General features: G+C 45.7%; 1 protein-coding gene across 1 annotated transcript in view; it reads left to right on the top strand.

The window, feature by feature from the left end:
- ABCA5 (ATP binding cassette subfamily A member 5) overlaps positions 1 to 16,950 on the top strand; it is a 244,628-nt gene that overhangs the window by 95,824 nt on the left and 131,854 nt on the right. Inside the window, exon 15 of the mRNA XM_073559971.1 lies at positions 16,489 to 16,627. Coding sequence (XP_073416072.1) covers positions 16,489 to 16,627 — 139 coding nt within the window. The remainder of the gene's footprint in view (positions 1 to 16,488; positions 16,628 to 16,950) is intronic.

Here is a 16,950-nt window from a genome sequence, read left to right as displayed (position 1 = left end):
TTGCCTTTACACTGTTGCTGGAATTTCTAGAAGACATTTTCTGAATGACCTGTCCTGCACTTCTTGATTGTAAAACTTGAAGCTTTGCACTGAAAATGAAAAGATAATACTAAATTACAAAATATTTTAAAATATTCCAGAATGTTCTAGATGTGAATAAAATACCACTTTTTGTTACAACTTAGAAAGATATTTTCTTTATAGATTTAAATTAAAACACGAGAAATCTTTTTTTTGAAAATTTTGAAATGAAAAAGAGGGGGAACTTTTTTGAATATTTTACAAATTTGATGATACTAATGTCATTTGTATGGAATTGTTCCACCAATGTAAGGGGTTTCATTTTCTTTTTGCAAAATTTTTAAAATAGTCATCACCCTACTATGCAGTACATGAGATGTAACCCAGGATCAGTAGAGGATAACTAATGTATGTACACAGTCACTGCACTAACAGAATAGTGAGTGCAGCTCTGGAGTATAATGCAGGATGTAACTCAGGATCAGTACAGGATAATTAATGTAATGTATGTACATAGTGACTGCACCAGCAGAATAATGAGTGCAGCTCTGTTCAGCTGTTGCTCTTTCTGGTAATTGTGGGTTTGTTCGCCACTGATCCTGTTGTGTGCTCCTGAGCTCCAGAGAACAACCACCTCTCCACCCAGGGACCTGCTCTCTTTCCTACCCAGGGAGGGAGTGTGCTTCCTGGGATGAGTGAAGGAGCCAAGTCCCAGGATTCTGTTTCCTAGTCCAGGCTGGCAGGGGGCAGAAGAAACTAGCAACCCGCCTGCACATCAGAGGACTAGGGGGTGATATGCTCCATCAGGAGTCGCAGCAATGTGGCTCCTACTCCCCCCAAGTCTGCAGAGACCCAGAGAAGCCGCAAGGCTTCCAACATGGAGGAGAAGCCTGCTAGCAGCGTGCAAGATGGCGGTCCTTCCAGAGGAAAGCTGAATGCTTACGGAGGTGAGGCTGACCTCACTGAGGAAGATTGGGGGCTGAAAAGACCCAAGGAGTCTGTCCACCTATGGCTCCCGGGTCATGAGCCACCTCCGTGAGTATGAAGAAGCAAATAAGACAGTCAGGAGGTTCCGGGAGGAGCTGCGCTGCGAAAGCTCCAAAGCTGCAGGTGCCTCCAAACCGAGGAACACTCAACTCCAGGCGGTGGTAAGGAGGCTCAAGCATGAGCTTAATGGGAACCTGTCACCCCACCAGGCATTTTTAAGTAAAAGAGCCACCATGTGCAGCACTAATGCTGCTTTCTGTCAAGGTGGCTCTTTTACTTAGCGTCCCTTCCACCGCAGAAATAATCGTTTTTAAAATTGTTCAAAAATACCTGAATTTTGACAGGGGGGCAGGTCTTTCCCCCTCTGACAGACGCCTCGCATCCATCAGTCATTTCTTTCTTCAGTATTTCAAAAGGGGTATGAGCTCAATTTCACTATATTTCGTTATATCTGCCGCCTCTTGTTCCCCTTCAATTGTGCTGAGTCTCTATGCTTTTTAATTGATCCTATGACATTAAGACATTTGCCTGTAATGAACTGGAAGTCAGAAAAGCCTTTATAAGAGAGAAGAGTGGTCCATTCAAGGAAAAACTAATGAATGAGGACAGATTTAGAGAAATGGCTGACAGCAGAGAGCAAAGACAGATAGTAGTGGAGGAGGCGGATCACGCCGCCACTGTATACTCACCCAGCATCCGCTCCCGCGCCGCAGCCCTCCGCCGTCTGACATCCACGGCGGTCCCTTCTGACAGGTCCGCGGCCGACAGGGTCTCTGCATTCACTATATTTCGTTATATCTGCCGCCTCTTGTTCCCCTTCAATTGTGCTGAGTCTCTATGCTTTTTAATTGATCCTATGACATTAAGACATTTGCCTGTAATGAACTGGAAGTCAGAAAAGCCTTCATAAGAGAGAAGAGTGGTCCATTCAAGGAAAAACTAATGAATGAGGACAGATTTAGAGAAATGGCTGACAGCAGAGAGCAAAGACAGATAGTAGTGGAGGAGGAGGAGGCGGATCACGCCGCCACTGTATACTCACCCAGCCACCGCTCCCGCGCCGCAGCCCTCCGACGTCCGACATCCACGGCGGTCCCTTATGACAGGTCCGCAGCCGACAGCGTCTCTGCATGCAATGCGCATGCGCCATAGGCCACGCCACCCTCCTGTCACTTATGCTCCTGCAATGTCCTGACCCAGAAGCAACACCGGACCAATGGCAGTTCAGACGGGCATATCAGGCCGTCCTCCTTTGAGGGAGGTGCCTGATCGTTGTGTTTGCTAGCTCACTAGGTCCTGCTTCCTCGTGTTCCTGCCGCAGTCTCTCAGTCCTGTACTCTGTGGTGCCTACCTACTGCAGTCCTGCCTCCGGTGTTCCTGCTTCGTCCTGCTATCTATGCTCCAGCCCTGCAGTCCTACTCCAGTCCTGCCTCCCGTGTTCCTGCTCTGTCCTGCTATCTAAGCTCCAGCCCTGCAGCCCTACTCCGGTCCTGCCTCCCGTGTTCCTGCTCCGTCCTGCTGTCTAGGCTCCAGTCCCGCAGTTCTACTCCGGTCCTGTCTCCAGTTATCCTGCTCCGTCCTGCTGTCTATACTCCAGTCCCGCAACCCCACTCTGGTCCTATCTCCTACAGTCTCGTGCTCCTACTCCAGTCCATTCTGAGCCGCCCCTCTCGGTACTGGCTATTGTGGTACCCGAACCCCTGGGCTGCTCCTAACGATCCTTGTATAGGGGTCAGCTCCACCTGGCAGCTTGCCCGGGGCCCCTCGGTGCCACGATCCAGAGGGTCCACTCCTGGAGATTATCCTCACCCGACCAGCCGTGGTAACAGTGATGATGATGATGAAGACCAGCAGAAAGCCCCACCTGGCAGCCTACACAGTCATCCGCAGGCCACGTGCAGCGAGCTCCCTGCAGGACAGGCGACATTGACATCTGGTCGCAGTTCTGCTGGCTCTGGGAAGGACAGTGATAACAGTGGCCAGGGAGGGGCAGTGATGGTGGAGATCAAGCTCCTGGAGTCCTCAGTGTGCCTTCAGAATTTCCATCTTGGTGACGATTTACCAGAGGAGGTACCTGGGGGCCAGAAGAAAAAGGCAAAGACCAAGCCAAAGCTGCAGGAAGCGGTAAGCTATCTATATGCCCCCCCTCCCTGTACCCCCGGAGTCAGTTAGCAAACAAGATCTTTGTAACAGTACACATATTACAAGGCAGCCTCAGGCCATAGTACCCAAACCACCACATGCACTAGCCATGGAATTACTCCCCATAACACTGAATACAAAAAAGAGAAAAATAAAGTACTAGATCCACCAAAGAGGATTATAATCAAAAAACTTTATTAATCTCATATGTATGAGATACCAAAATAACAATTAAGACAATTTCATGCCATTATAGAGTAATTTATACAAGGTTAAGGTGCAGCAGAGAAACCCAATTGGGATGATAATAATAAAGATACAGCTTTTAATAAAGTGACAGTGCTTTAACTTATTATATATAAAATCATACATAACAAGAAAACTGGTCACCCGTGTAATCAGCAATTGAGGCACAAAAAGTCAGTCATCTTAGCATAGTAGCAATAGTGACCCCACAGTGACCACACACAAAGGTCCCAGAGTTCAAAGTACAGTATCTTACCCATGGATGCTCTGCACACCACACAGCTAGCCCCTACGCGCATTTCGCGTAGGCTTCGTCGGTGGGCTGAGATGGCGTGATCTGTCCGTTCTTCCTTTTTAAACCCCGCTGGCAGCTGTGGAGTGGTGCGGTAATTGGCGCATGTTGCCAGAAAGCAGGACCCGGAAGTCGCGTCACCTCTAGGCGCCAAGATGGCTGCGCGGTTCACCCGGGTGTACCTGGTGATGTCACTAAACCGCACACGTCATCAGCTGTAGCCGGAAGTGACGCGCCGGCTGTCTCAGTATCTGTGACATGCGATGCGCACAAACAACCTCCAGTTAATGCAACAAGAAAGGAAAGAAAGACCACATAAAAATACACACCATCTATATATATAGTAATAACAAGAAAAGCTTTATTGACAACAATATATATTTAAAAACATGTAAAAACAAAAAGGGAATACAATCCCCCTGTTAGTCCTGATCAATACAATAATGAATTGAGTCTCATGCATATATCATTAGCATAAATAAAGGAACAAAAAAGGAAAAACATCCACAATAAGGTGTATCCATATGATAGATGTAAATATATAATTACACCAAAGAGCACCTAATGGCGCACAATCCTGATCAAATCGCCCTAATGCTGGAGACTCAAACAATAAAATAGCCTTCACGTGGAAAAATACCATGGATCTCATGTCAATCACAGCTGAAGTGCCACATAGTCTAATAGAATATATAGCATCCACCGTACTTGAGATGAAGGTCCAGAAAAAATATATGTAGACCAGCGCACAACATGTGCAAAAAATGGTTCAATCCCATAAAGATGAATAAATAACCGCACTGAATGCTGAGCTGCTCACATAAAACCACTTAAATGAGTGGTAATAAAATATCAAACATGCAGATATTATTCAAAAAGCCATGATAATACCAAATGAAAATCACACTAATGTGGATCTGCATGAAAGACGCCAGATAAATAAGTGGCAATAAGATATCAGGCAAACAACGCTGTTGAAAAACAGCCAAGTATGCCCAGTGAATGGCAGCCCTCTCACGGTTAGAAGCAACAGCTCACTTGTGAAACAGGTATAATGAAATGCATGAAAGATCCATACCAAGGCAACAGTACAGACAGGACGGCAGAAGGGAGGAAACCCAACGCGTGTCGCCGTATCAAGACGGCTTCATCAGGGAAGTATGCATGACATTGCTGCTAAAGCCTTTAAATACCTGTATATGAAGAGCTCAGTCCAGCCACCTGTGAAGGAACATGTCGGACCCAAACCAGAAATAACGAGGAAAGCTGAAAACCTGGCAGACATCTCTGCTCAAGGTGTCAGCTGCACGCGCGCTGTGATTACAGCGCGGTGCAGATGACATGAAATAAAGCATAAAGTGTGCATGCACAGCTCCCGGGAGTCTCAATAGCAAACAGACAGGGGGGAAAAAAAAAAGGGTTGTATATTGCACTGTGTGAATGACCAGTCAGGTAATGAAAAAACACCTAACACAGGAATTACACAGCCGTGATATGGCACAGATAATTCATGGCCAAACGTTGAACAACAACTATAAATGCTAAATATAGAGGTTTTATTAAGTATCAGATCAATATAAATGGTACTTGCAAAAATCCTCAATAAGATTTACATATGGGAAGCAACAGCAACCAGATATAGATGGTACACGTTAGAGGATAAGGATATAATAAAGAGATAATATTCTCAGTTCATAATGTAAGAACAATAGGAATGATCCATAAAATGAACCATTCTCCAAAAGGAAGAGATTATACATGATCATTAATGAACTAAGAAAAGATTACAGGGGAGGCTTCACCACACTGAATACCTCAATCTAGTAGCCAAGAGAAGCGGACAAGGAAGAAGGATGTGTATCGCACAATGTAAATGACCAGTCTGGTTAGGAAAAAGGAGGGGGGGGAGGGGCACAGAGTAAAAGTCATAAGGTGAAAAGGGTAATTCATAACCAACTTAAAACAAGGACTATAGATAACAAATAGTTATTTTATTTAAGGTCAGATAGATCAATATAAATGATGCTTACCCATGTCCTCAATAAGGCCCTCTGAAAGGCCCGAGATATAGACTTCTTTGGATAATTCCTCCTCTTGAGTCTTTCTGTTAGCTCACGTGCTTCCCTGCGGAAGTCCAGATCATTTGTACAGTTTCTCCTGACCCTCAAAAATTGCCCCACCGGGACTCCGTTCCTGGTATGCAGAGGATGAAAACTTCCATATTCAAGTAAGCTGTTAGTAGCGGTGGGCTTCCGATAAAGACAAGTGGACAAGGCACCGTCACGACAGGTAATAGTAAGATCCAGGAAATTCACTGTAGAGGATGAGATAGTGTGGGTCAGATGGATATTGAATGACTTATCATTCAAGATATTTAGAAAGGATAAACATTCGTCTGCAGTGCCTGACCAAATAAAGAACACATCATCTATGAACCTGGACCAATGTTGTACCCTATCCTGAAAAAGGCTGGAGGTGTATACAATGGTAGCCTTTTTCTTGTCCTAATATTATGAACAGAGGATAATATTTTTTAGCACCTTCTTATCCTTTAATATCCTTTAATGTGTATTATCCATATCTGGTTACTGTGGCTCTTCATATATAAAACTTATTGAGGACATGGGTGAGCATCATTTATATTGATCTATCTGACCTTAAAAAAAATAACTATTTGTTATCTATAGTCCTTGTGTTAAGTTGGTTATGAATTACCCTTTTCACCTTATGACTTTTACTCTGTGCCCCTCCCCCGTTCCCCCTCCCCCCCCCCCTCCTTTTTCCTAACCAGACTGGTCATTTACATTGTGCGATACACATCCTTCTTCCTTGTCCGCTTCTCTTGGCTACTAGACGGAGGTATTCAGTGTGGTGCAGTCTCCCCTGTAATCTTTTCTCATTTCATTAATGATCATGTATAATCTCTTCCTTTTGGAGAATGGTTCATTTTATGGATCTTTCCTATTGTTCTTACATTATGAACTGAGATTATTATCTCTTTATTATATCCTTATCCTCTAACGTGTACCATCTATATCTGGTTGCTGTTGCTTCCCATATGTAAATCTTATTGAGGATTTATGCAAGTACCATTTATATTGATCTATCTGATACTTAATAAAACCTCTATATTTAGCATTTATAGTCGTTGTTCAACGTTTGGCCATGAATTATCTGTGCCATATCACGGCTGTTTAATTCCTGTGTTAGGTGTTTTTTCATTACCTGACTGGTCATTCACACAGTGCAATATACAACCCCTTTTTTTCTTCCCCCTGTCTGCTTGCTATTGAGACTCCCGGGAGCCGCGCATGCGCACTTTATGCTTTATTTCATGTCATCTGCACCGCGCTGTAATCACAGCGCGCGTGCAGCTGACACCTTGAGCAGAGATGTCTGCCAGGTTTTCAGCTTTCCTCGTTATTTCTGGTTTGGGTCTGACATGTTCCTTCACAGGTGGCTGGACTGAGCTCTTCATATACAGGTATTTAAAGGCTTTAGCAGCAATGTCATGCATACTTCCCCTGATGAAGCCGTCTTGATACGGCGACACGCGTTGGGTTTCCTCCCTTCTGCCATCCTGTCTGTACTGTTGCCTTGGTATGGATCTTTCATGCATTTCATTATACCTGTTTCACAAGTGAGCTGTTGCTTCTAACCGTGAGAGGGCTGCCATTCACTGGGCATACTTGGCTGTTGTTTACCTGATATCTTATTGCCACTTATTTATCTGGCGTCTTTCATGCAGATCCACATTAGTGTGGTTTTCATTTGGTATTATCATGGCTTTTTGAATAATATCTGCATGTTTGATATTTTATTACCACTCATTTAAGTGGTTTTATGTGCGCAGCTCAGCATTCAGTGCGGTTATTTATTCATCTTTATGGGATTGAACCATTTTTTGCACATGTTGTGCGCTGGTCTACATATATTTTTTCTGGACCTTCATCTCAAGTACGGTGGATGCTATATATTCTACCAGACTATGTGGTACTTCAGCTGTGATTGACATGTGATCCATGGTATTTTTCCACGTGAAGGCTATTTTATTGTTTGAGTCTCCAGCATTAGGGCGATTTGATCAGGATTGTGCGCCATTAGGTGCTCTTTGGTGTAATTATATATTTACATCTATCATATGGATACACCTTATTGTGGATGTTTTTCCTTTTTTTGTTCCTTTATTTATGCTGATGATATATGCATGAGACACAATTCATTATTGTATTGATCAGGACTAACAGGGGGATTGTATTCCCTTTTTGTTTTTACATGTTTTTAAATTTATTTTGTTGTCAATAAAGCTTTTCTTGTTATTATTATATATATCGGTGGTGTGCATTTTTATGTGGTCTTTCTTTCCTTTCTTGTTGCATTAACTCTTCATGTGACCATTTGTACCCCCCACATTAATTATTTCATTGAGTATTTGCAGTGCGCCCTTACATTCTTTTCCAAACAACCTCCAGTGCCTCACTATGTTCGGAAATGAACTATACCCGTTCACTGCTTGTTCTATCGAAAATGTAACCCACTAACGTGCGATATTAATAATAATAAATGGTGATACAGAAAGTGCAATAATTACAATATTAAGAGAAAGGGTAATGAATCTTCAAAGCAGTATAACGATAATAAAGTGAAAAATTGCATACAATAATCATATAATCAAACAATTAGGGCAACCACAAACATAAGGGTTGCAAAATCACATATATAAAATATCACAAAGAGCATCAGATAAAGTGCATAGTGCAATAATACAAAAATGTGCAAAAAAACAACAACATGGACCATGTATATAAAAAGGGGGTTCCAGTTGCTGGGCCATTTCGATAGAATATTTTCTTCTCAGTCCAATAAAGAAGCACATCAGGGGTCCAAAAGGAAATTGTTCAAAAATACTCATACAATGTAGAACAAAACTAAAATATAAAGAGACAAAACACATATTAAAATAAATCCATGAAATAAATAAATTATAAAAATGAGGAGAAACGAAGTTGCTCATTTTGACCCGCCAGTGCTAATGTGTCCAACTCCGTAATCCATCGACACTCTCTCTGTGTCAAAAGGCGTACCTCATCACCACCTCTAATTCCCAAGCGAACACGATCAATACCCGAAATCAAAAGATCAGAGGGATTGCAATTGTGTTTTAATTAATTAAATCTTGGCGCCTAGAGGTGACGCGGCTTCCGAGTCCTGCTTACTGGCAACATGCGCCAATTATCGCAACACTCCACAGCTGCCATCAGGGTTTAAAAGGGTAGAAGGGACAGATAATGCCATCTCAGCCCCCTGACGAAGCTTACGCGAAACGCGCTGTCACTTAAAAGCTGTATCTTTATTATCATCCCGATTGGGATTTTTCTGCATTGCTGCACTTTTTCTGCTGCACCTTAACCTTGTACAAATTACTCTATAATGGCATGAAATTGTCTTAATTGTTGTTTTGGTATCTCATACATATGAGATTAATAAAGTTTTTTGATTATAATCCTCTTTGGTGGATCTAGTACTCCATTTTTCTCTTTATTGTATCCCCTGAGTCAGTTGCAGGGTCAGATTGCTGTATAAGTCCCGTTGCCCAGCCAAGCTCAGGTTCTGCTGTGGATCCGGTGCAAAGGCGCTGGGAGAGTACACAGCACAGTAGGGAGGTGCAGAGCTCCATCACTGCTTCTAGTAGCAGGGACGTAGCAGGAGGTGCATCAGCCGAGAGGCTGGACAGTGAGGGCGGCCCGGCGGCGGGTGTATGGTCAGGCCACAATACTATGGTGCGCTCCTCAGTGGGAGGGGGGAGCGGCCCAGTGTCGGGGGCAGCTCCGGTAGCCTCAGTGCGCCTGAATGCTGTTGCCGCTGATCACTTAGTTGAGAAGCGGCGGCAGTGTGAGGGGGTTGTCGGGACTGGGTGTTCCGATCCTCCCAAAGTCTTATTCTGTGTTGGCGCCGCTGGTCAACAAGATACTGATATAAAGGATCAGCGGCGCCCCACAGCAGCAATAGATCAGCGGCATCTGATATCAACTGTTAAACAGCGGAACTTACCAGCTGATCATGCGGAGCACACACGTAAGACCAGGGGTGAGGTCACCTCCAGTTCTGTGGAGGAGACTGACCTCCTTGAGCCTGATGATGCGGAGGTCAAAATGTCACCCCCTGTTGTCACTGGTCCAGCAGGAGTGAATGTGGTGGGGGGGGTATGAATGAGGAAAATTCTTTCTCTAGTGGTGTGGTTGCTGGTTTGGTGGAGGGTGAGGGGGTTATGGAGATGGGTAATAATGGTACTGTTGGTATTGATGTGGTCACTGGTCCGATTGCCCCCGCCCCCCCCGGTGGAGGCAGCACCCGTTAGTAGTTATGCCGCTGTCACCTCCGGGGAAAATAGGGCGTCCTGCTCGTCTCCGGGCTCTGGGGACGGCATGTTGCAGTGGCATCTCCTGGAGGCGCTAAGGAAGGGGGAGAGATCACTAATGGTAGAGGGTCGAGATATTGATCTATCCTTCTGGATAGATAGGTATGGCCTTGGGACCTTCCGAGAGAAAAACGGTGGGGATACAGTTTGGTCCCTCCCAACAGCCGGGCCGGGTAGTGTGCGTAGGAATGTGGTCCGTCTTCGATGGAGTGACAGTGATGCGCATCCTCCATGGTCTAAGGTTGTCGAGCTCCTGCTGAGGATGGGCTTCAATGTGATTGACATCTATGCCTTGATACATCCCTGTTCCACGCCTGAGTTTGATGTCAGCTTTGTTCGACCAGAGGGGCTTAAGCTCTTCTGGTCGAATTATGAATTGACAAAAAATGAGCCCAGCTGGCGAGACTTTGCCATTCATGTGGTGTATCGCCAAAACCAAGTCAAGAAAGTGACCGTGATGACTTGTAACGAGTCACTTTCTTGTTATGACATGACGTGGCTTGGCCGATATGGAGAGGTGGTTGAGATGCCAAAGAAGAACTGTGACGAGTTTGGTATCTGGTCAGGGGCCTGGACGTTTGTGGTAAAACTTAAGCATTCAGTTGGTACGGTTGCCCACATTCTATCATCTGCCTACCTGGGTAGGGATCGTATCCAGGTCTTCTACCAGGGGCAACCAAAGCTCTGTCACAGGTCCGGCGACCCCACACACTTCAGTGCAAACTGCACTGTGCAGAAATGTGCACTGTGTGGGGATGTCGGCCATCTTGCTGCATCGTATGTGGAGATTAGGTGCCACCTGTGTGGTGACTTAGGTCACCCATTCAGCCGTTGTCCTCGCTCCTTCGCTAATTCGCTAATGCAGTTGTGACCCCGGTGGGAGAAAGCCGTGAGGCTGTTTCTGCTGGGGAAAGGACTAGCAGGGTTGAGGGAGCTGAGGGGCCTAGGAAGAAAAGTAATAAAAAGACGCCTGCCCAGCTGAGACCTCTAGACGGGCGCAGACAGGAGAGGGCGATCCCCGGGCTACTGAGGTGGCCCCTGTCCTGGACGCCAGTCTTGCTCCTGAGGCCCCGAGGGATAATGAGTTGGATGAGGAGGTCAGGAGGATCCACAGGGAGGAAAGTGCCACTGCCGCCGAATCCTCCCATTATGAAAGTATGGATGAGGATAATAGGCAGGGGCTAGAGGACAAGTGTAAGTTCGGCACCAGAAAGAAGAAAAAGAAGGGAGATAAAGCATCTTCTCCCGCTCTGATCAAGGTACCTAAGGAAGGAAAAACTGACTCCCCTCTGGTTGGTCTTTCTAACCTGTTCCAAGCCCTTGAGGACATCTCTTCCTCTGAGGAGGAAGCTGAGTGAGTATCCGGCTTCGGCGGGGTTTACAGGGGGTGCCGGGTCTTCTTGGAATGTAAGGTTCTTGGAGGAAGGGACTGGCCCAGAGTCTGAAGACGAGGACGATAAAAAAAAAAAGCTCTGTGTCATTAAAGAGGGGGAAGGATTCCTCCTCTGAGGCAGAGAATAAGCGGAGTGGGAAGAAGAAAGCCATCTAACTCGATCACCAATGATGGTGGTACCCACTCCGTTAATGCTGGTGTCTATTAATATCACCAGCATAAAGTCAAATACAGCTAGTTTTGCGGCCTTTGATTTTCTCAGTCGTGGTGAAGCTGACATTTTCTTTTTGCAGCAGACCAGGCTGCCAAACATGGCAGATGTGTTTAAAGCCAAGAGGAAGTGGAGACTCGGGCCCTCCTATTGGTCTCTTGCGGCCGAGCCGTATAGCGGAGTGGCGGTCCTTTTTACCGCACCAGCGGAATGCCGACGGGTTATTGGTTAGAAATGGGGAGGTGCCTGATCTTAGATGTCCTCATGAAGGGACAAGATCGCCGGCTTATGAACATCTATGGTCCCCAATCTAAGTGAGACAGGAAGTGTCTCTTTGAGGATCAAGCCCTACCTTTTTACAAGTCGGCAGGTTGTCTTTGGAGGGGACTTCAATACTGTCACGAGGCCCCGAGATAGAGTGGGTTCCAGAGACAAGCTGACTTATGATAACGTGTAAAGAAAAAGCAAGTCGGCACTGCCAATACTACTGCCGATGTGAGACTGTCATGTCCATACTGCTCGTGGAGGCTAAACCCCAAGCTCTCGGGTGCTAGTGCAGAAAACAATGTATGGATCTAATAAGAGGAAGGAATAGCATAGCACTCACCGATCCAGGTGAAAAAGTCCGCTTTATTTAGCAATCCACATTAAAACTTCATGCTTGGGAGGCTGGAGGGAGGAGTGAGCAATGTCTGACTTATGATAGCGTCTCCCTTAGTAGTATAGCTAGTGAGGCTCGCCTGGTAGAGGTCCACAATCGCCACACCCCAGGCCACGAGGGGTTCACCTATCATAGAGGTAACTGTAGGTCCTGAATAGATAGGTATCATTTAAAGGAGGAAGCATTGTCTGTTGTTGAGGTGGAGATCTCCGACCACTGTTTAATTTAGTTTTCTCTGAATGTTACAGACACCCTCCGGATGGGAAGAGGTTTTTGGAGGCTAAATTCATCTCTCTTGGAAGAAGCGGAGATAAGACAGTCCTCTGAGGATTTTCTTCAGAGCCAGGTACCCTTACTGAATCTTTGAAGTAGTAAGTCAGAGTGGTGGGTGATATTCAAGAAAAGGGTGGCGAGATTCTTCCGCCAGCTCTCGAGTCTCAGGAGTCTGAGCAGGTAACGCCTGTTTCAGGATCTGAGGAGGAAACTCGAGCATCTTATCTCAACTGGAGGTAGCCGCGAGGAGATCCCCAAAGTGAAATCTTTGCTTATGAGGTGTCAGTATGATAGACACGCATCTTTGGTTTTTGAGAGGGATTACGGGAAGTACTGCTCGCCCGACCCTTACAGAAACTGCAAGATGTCAGTGAATAGTAAAGTGGTTACAAGACTGGTCGACACTACGGGGTCCCTGAGGCGATCCAGATCAGGGATCTTGGAGGTTGTCAGATCCTTCTACTCGCACCTCTTGGGAAAGAGGGATCTTAATTGGGATGAGATGTCTTTCCTGGCTGAAACCGTCCCCAAACCAGGGGTAGACCCCTCATTCGATGTTTTGACAGAAATGATCAGGGAAGAGGAAATTAAGTTGGCGATTGAAGGGCTTGCAAAAAAAAAAAATCGCCCTGTCCAGATGGCTTAACATCTCAATTTTATAAGACCTTTAAGGATGCGTTGGTTCCCCTCTTGACTGAGGTATTCAATGAGTGTCTTTCCTCGGGCACTCTGCCAAAGTCAATGAGGAGGTCTGCCCTGATCATCTTGTCAAAGGGTAAGGACCCATCTTGCATTGAGAATTGGCATCCCATAGTGCTTCTCAATGCAGACAGGAAGGTTCTGGCAAAGGTGCTGTTCAATCAGCTGGTGAAATTTGCACCCCGACTCCTTTCAGAGGCCCAGCATTGCTCTGTTCCAGGCACAGCACATTTAGTGCTGTTCTCTGTGTCCAAGAGGCAGAGGAGCAGAGTAGGGCTGATCACTGGAAGGGGTACATGCTGTCACTGGACCAGGCAAAAGCGTTTGATCGGGTTAATCAAGAGTACATCTGGTTTGTCCTTCTGAGATATGGCCTGCCAGGGGAATTTGTTGATTGGCTTAAGACCTTGTACGGTGGGACAGAGAGTTTCCCACTTGTGAACGGTTGGATTGGCAGCTCTTTTGAGGTTGGATCTGGTGTTCGCCAGGGTTGTCCCTTGAGCCTTCTGCTGTACGTGTTTGCAATTGACTCACTTCTTAGGAGAATGGAGCGTGGACCGTTGGCCGGGATTGGGATGGACCGGGCAGCACCGGAAGCCACTCTGAGGGTGGTGGCGTATGCCGACGATGTCACTGTTTTTGTTTCCTCTCACGAAGAGGCAGGGTGGATGATGTCAGAGGTAGATCGCTACTCGGAGGCATCTGGGTCCAAGATCAAAACGGGGATAAGTGTGAGAGTCTCTGGCTGGGAGGAGGAGATCCTGGTTTTGATCTCTCGGACACCCAGGACCCAATGTCTCTGCAAAAGTCTTTGGCATCGAATTTGGCCTGTGAGATTACCCCAAACAAAATTGAGACAGCAGGCTAGAGATCACCTCTCAGAAAGTGAACCAATGGAAGGGTTTGTCTTTGACCCTCAGGGATAGGGTAAACCTGATCAAAACTTACCTGCTCCCTTTACTGATTTATCTGGGCAGTGTGTGCATCTTGCCGGAGTCTCTCTGGACTCGGGTCTACAGTTTGTTCTTCCAACTCTTATGGGGGAATAGACTGAACCTGGTCAAGAGGGAGGTGACTTACCATACGAGGAGACTAGGAGGGTTGGGTATGGTCAACCTTGTGGTATTCCTTGTGGATACCTTCATTAAGATCAATATTGCAAACCTCTGGAAACAGAGAGCTCCTCCGTGGGTATTCTGTAGGGGATGGTTTCAGCCTTTCTTCCAGGAATGGGAGACAGGAGGGCAAGTGAAGGATCTTCGCACACCGCATGGACATCTTACGGCTTACGCTACCTTGGTTCTGAAGGTAATTTGCTGGTGGGGTCTGGGAATTTGGGAGGTCGCGATTCTGCCAAGGAAACTCCTTGACAATAGGGTTCTGTTGACCCATTTCCAGAGGCCCCTGGTGCTCAAGGATTACTCGTTGGGATATTGGGGTGGGTTTGCATCTTCTGAATTCTGTCAGGATCCCCTCGAAATTTTGGGACTTGGCTTGGCGCTGTTTCCATGGGAAACTGTGTGTGAGGGACAATCTGAAGTGTAGGAGCTCTGAGGACAGGAACTGTCCTCGGGAGCATTGTGGTACTGTGCTGGAAAGCATGGACCACTTCCTGCTTCGTTGTCCCTTCAACAAAGATGTGTACAACAGGGTGGGCACCTCCATTGGCTGGTCTCGGCTGGCCGGTTTCTCCTATGCGGAATGGGCCTATGTAGCATTCGGAAACATTGTTGGTCGGAACCGCTGCACCTTATTTCTAGTTAGCTCAGTGGTTAGGTATCACACGTGGAACGCACGGTGCTTAGTATCAACGCAACGGAAAATCCTCCCAGTGGACGATGTGTTTAGGACCAGACTTGGTGACCTGGTGAAGGTGCGCTCTCTGGATTATGGGAGACTGGGCACACTTAGGGCCGCTCTCCTCTGGAGGGACTTTTCTTTTAGTGTGCCCTAGTCTGGTCATCTCCTTTCCTGGTGGTGGGCTGCTCCTGACACTGTAGATTTTTGTTTTGTTTGATTGGTATACAGTGATGTAGGGCTGTAGGCGCCGAACTTGGGATTTGTGGTTATTGTAGTGTGTACTGCTGTATATATTGTACATAGGGATATAGATTTGGGTGTAGGTGTTAGGTTGGGTGGTGGGAATAGGGAGGAGGTGGGTTTATCTTGTGGGACTATGGGACACTGGGGTGTTTGGGGGAAAAACTGTCACTGCCTGATCTGGCCTATGGATGTTGGACATGGACTGAGGCATGAGACGCAGGATCAGCTCTCAGGTCAGTGTGGGGATTGGGAATGGTGGGCTTGTGTGGGGTGGTGATTAGCTTAGTATTGTGTATATTTGTATAGTTTGTGGTTATTTTATTTAAAGTTATAAAAATAAATTATTAAAAAACTAAAAAAAAATGTATGTATACTGCTCAAAGAAATAAAGGGAACACAAACAGCCTGTTGCAAATGGAATATTGATCCTTTTATTTTTTTGAGCAGTATATATAGTTTTTGTTTGCTATTGTTTATTTTTTTGTTTGTTATTAGTTTGTTAGGTGTCCGGACCAGAAGGTGTAAGTACTTAATATTAGTTATTATTCTGTTTATATGTATAATATGTGTGAGAGGAGAGAATGAGCGGCTGGACCAGTGTTCATTATACTGATTTATTTTTCTGGCTGATATTTTTGTTTTGTTTCTGTTATTGTTATGCTTTTCATTTTTATAATAAAACATCTACAGAATGTAATTCAGGATCAGTACTGGATAAGTAATGTGTATGTACACCGTGACTGCACCAGCAGAATAGTGAGTGCAGCTCTGGAGTATAATACAGGATGTAACTCAGGATCAGTACAGGATAAGTAATGTATGTACACAGTGACTGCACCAGCAGAATAGTGAGTGCGGCTCTGGAGTATAATACAGGATGTAACTCAGGATCAGTATAGGATAAGTAATGTAATGTATGTACACAGTGACTCCACCAGCAGTATAGTGAGTGCAGCTCTGTAGTATAATACAGGAGGTATCTTAGGATAAGGTGTATAAACCACAGCCTATTGTATTTTGGAATGATCACGAATGACAGAGCTGGCAGCAGTCGCTCTCTCTTCTTGTACTTTGTGCTTTAGACCTTTTTTGCTTCCTGCAGGTGCTTCTTCTGGATGAGCCCACTGCCGGCATGGACTCGTGCTCACGTTATACTGTCTGGAACGTACTGAAAAAGAGGAAAACAAACAGCGTGATCGTGTTCAGCACCCATTGTATGGAGGAGGCAGACATCCTGGCAGGTAGGCAAATGGTCCATAGTACCATGAAAGAAGACATTACAGGAGGAGTCCAGGCTTTGTGATATTCATCCAGGGATACATTATCAGTATCTTATCAGTGGGAGTGTGATTACCTGCACCCCCCATCAATCAGCTGCAGTGAATATACTCTGAGTTGCACTTCTTTCACAACCTTTAAAAAGAAAACGGAAGTGCTTTATGCTGGTGGACACCAGTCATTAATCAGGCTGCACTAACTTTTATACCACAGGGATCGTCGTCTTTCGGTGTCGATTTTTATCCATAGAAGTCAACAGGCTCATGTGATTTAAATGTTCCCAATT

Source organism: Dendrobates tinctorius, unplaced genomic scaffold, assembly GCF_039654945.1.
Source record: "Dendrobates tinctorius isolate UK_male_01 unplaced genomic scaffold, ASM3965494v1 ptg000014l, whole genome shotgun sequence".
NCBI lineage: Eukaryota > Metazoa > Chordata > Amphibia > Anura > Dendrobatidae > Dendrobates > Dendrobates tinctorius.
The sequence above is the reverse complement of the archived record's forward strand: the minus strand, read 5'-3'. Positions and strand labels throughout refer to the sequence as shown.